General features: G+C 41.2%; 1 protein-coding gene across 1 annotated transcript in view; it reads left to right on the top strand.

The window, feature by feature from the left end:
- Nucleotides 1-963: 963 nt before the first annotated feature.
- The window catches only part of LOC106812689 (FK506-binding protein 15-like), a gene marked incomplete in the record, with an annotated part of 37,562 nt that continues 35,173 nt past the window's right edge, over nucleotides 964-3,352 (top strand). The window contains 1 exon segment of the mRNA XM_014816658.1: nucleotides 964-1,236. Within this exon segment, the coding sequence (XP_014672144.1) occupies nucleotides 1,175-1,236 (62 nt within the window).

The raw sequence follows: 3,352 nt of genomic DNA, 5'->3' as shown, positions 1-3,352 counted from the left end.
GGCCCTTAACTTGACCTAGCGCGAGCAAACTTTGTATACTTACACATCTTGGGGCGAAGGTGTGTCGCGTACCAAAACCCCTAAGGCAACCAATTTTAACATACTTTCACATCAGGCAGATGAGTTGTGTAACAAACCTTTGGCTTTGTGACTTATTTAACTTTACCTACCTTCTACGTCCTTACAGAGATATTTCATTCATACTCCTTCAGGACATCCCTCAGACCCCCCTGGGGGGAGGGGGCACCCCTCCCGCACTCTCTCCACTTGGCGGCTATGCCGCCTCATACTTGTCCTTCGTTATCATTTCCTCTTTTTTCCTTCTTGCTGTTCTCATCCCTGTATAATATTTATAAATAGAGAGAGAGAGAGAGCATTGCCGCGGCGTTGAATTGACTGGTGTGCGGGACGCGAAATATTTTTTCCCAAACAGGTTTACCTATTACAGTAAAATCCTGCCTCCTGATTGGTTCAAAGGCAGGCGTGTACACATGTGTTTGCTTATTTAAAATATGTCATGTGCTATTTTACATAGACCTGTAGAGCCGAGCGTTTAGAGAAGCGCCTTTATGTCTGAAAGGGCGTTGGTTCGAATCCTGTTAGGTTTTCAATTATTTTCCTGTTTTCTGTATTTTTTATAACTTTATCCATTTAACTATTGTTTTCAAAATTAATTAATTATTGTTTTCAAAATTATTGTTTTCAAACGGAAATATTTGCATGATTTATTTACAACAATTTAATTACAAATTATTATTTTTTTATTTAATTAAATTTATTAGTGTTAATTTAATTTAATTAGGGTTAGGGATAATAGGTAATTTACTACTCATTTTACTGTATTAGGTAAACCTGTTTGGGAAAAAAAATTCCGCGTGCAGGACATACTGTACGAAAAGTACTTGTAGCGAAAATACGATCAAAAAGTACAAAGATTTGGCTTTTCGGCGCTAGATGGCAATGGGGTCGCATGGTTTACCATTTTTATATAAATTTTTAGTGACGATCAAACAGCGCATAGCCATGACATGAGAGTCCATAGTACATAGGGACATAGGACATGAGAGTCCGTAGTAGATACGAATGGAGAGAACACCTACCTACCTGGTAGTTTGTATGTTGATGTTACACTGACAGGCAGTAAAAATAACCAGTCACTACTCTGACCGTAGTTATGTTTTCACGTACCGGCGATGATGACGCTGAAGATTTTGGTGTCACTGCTGGAGGAGGAAGGTGATTTAGACGTTACTTAAGACTTAAGTTATAATATTATTATTACTAATAATATGATGATGGCATGCCCTGATTGTCAGATTTATAACGAAAGCTAGTAATAATACTACCCCGGAGGGTACTCGCCTCACATTATGATTATGGTAGGTATGTGCCACTGCGAAATCAACAAGTGCCGCGGAGCGACAGCGCTCATCTCACGTCTACTGTGGTGACTCTGTGGTGGAGTGGTGGGATTCTAGTAAACCCTGTTAGTCCCAAATGTGTTCACATACGCGCTGAAACAGTGGAAGGCACAGGGATGGTATCAGGAACCTTCTCAAAGGAATGTTCGTTGGGATCGTTATGAAAGTTACCACGAGATGGTGCGTACGTTTAAGTGTCTTAAGATTAAAGATGGAAGCTCCCATCGTACGTAGTAGCAACAACTATTTGCAAGACAGAATAGGTAAGCACTCATCCAGTTACTTACGCAAGCCTACAGGCTGAACTAATTAACGCAGGCAAAAACGACACAGTACTATCACCACCACATGCACTGGCAGCAGTTACTGGCAGTTGCATAAGTTACATGTAACATACTGACAGTACAGAATGTCATATAGCGCGTTCACACGTAGCAAAATCCACGGTTCGTACGTACTCGCGATAAATTTCCCTCGTCTGAACGACCACGTATAGCTATACTCAGTTCGAAACGCGTATCACTATCCTGACAAAATGAGTGCGTTTCCTACGTACTTCGTATAGCTATACGCGTATAGCGGACGTGTGAACGACCGGCTATAGATAATACGCGTATACGCATCACGCTTTGTGGGCGAGAGAGAGAGAGAGAGAGCTGGAGAGAGAGAGAGAGAGAACTGGAGAGAGAGAGAGAGAGAACTGGAGAGAGAGAGAGAGAGAGAGAGAGAGAGAGAGAGAGCAAGAGAGCCAGACGTACCTTGCCTAATTCCATTAACGAGTCTAGGGAGTTGCCTACGCTACTTCCCTAACCTTAACCCTAACCATATCAAATAGTTACCAGAGTACGTTCCGGTATACCGAACTGTACCCAGGGTACGTTCCGGCAGTAACCTGGGGGACGTAGACCCTATGAGCGTCAGAAACAAATTAGTTGTAACATTAGTGATGATTTATCATGTTTTTTCCAAAGGTTTTTGTATTTTTCTCGATGGTTCTGATACTTACACAATACACATACAGGTACTCCTTGTGTAAAATGAATTGTATATATAGTGAGGCTAATGTCAGCGCATCGATCTCCATTTCAAATTAGAACACAGCACAAACTCATAATAATCTTTATGCTGAAGTAATCAGTAATATGTACTCTGACAAGTGAGACTAAATTTGTCATTTATTTTTTTCTCTCAATTTATTTGTGAAATAACCAATTTAAAATTAACTTTCTCTCTTAGAGAAACATCCTAAAGCTATATACGACAAATGCCGCGGAACGACAGCGCTATCTAACGTCTACTGCGGTGCTCTTGTGGTGGAGTGTGATTCTAGTAAAACCTGCATTGTCTCCAAATGTGTTCACATACACGCCGAAACAGTGGAATGCACGAGGATGTGTATCAGAACCTTCTCAAAGGAATGTTTCGTTGGATCGATTATGAAAGTTGCCAACGAGATGCTGGCGTACGTTTAAGTGTCTTCAGATTAAAGATTGGAAGCTTCCATCGTACGTAGTAGCAACAAATATTTGCAATGACAGAATAGGTAAGCACTCATCCATTACCTACGCAAGCCTACAGGCTGCAATAGAGAGCTGCCACCTGTAACCAATTAACGCAGGCAAAAAACACACGTACCCACACCACATTGCACTGGCAGTGGCACTGCAGTGGCATACTGTTACCATGTAACATACTGAAGTACAGAATGCCATAGAAATTATACGATTTAAGGAGGCATAAACTTCTTCAACAAATCCTCGTGAGCTTGTTGCAAATATTCGAATGATGTATGGCTTACGCATTCGCTAATAACTATTGGGAAAGGAGTTCTTGATTTACGGTCCAGGCATGGCATATCATTTTCAGTGGCACTATTATGTGACTGCAATGGGTCCTTGCCTGTTCGGTACACCTCAGGCATGTTAGGATCT

The sequence above is a fragment of the Priapulus caudatus genome, unplaced genomic scaffold, assembly GCF_000485595.1.
Source record: "Priapulus caudatus unplaced genomic scaffold, Priapulus_caudatus-5.0.1 Scaffold1, whole genome shotgun sequence".
NCBI lineage: Eukaryota > Metazoa > Priapulida > Priapulimorpha > Priapulimorphida > Priapulidae > Priapulus > Priapulus caudatus.
Note: the sequence above shows the minus strand (reverse complement) of the source record. Positions and strands in the feature narration are given on the sequence as shown.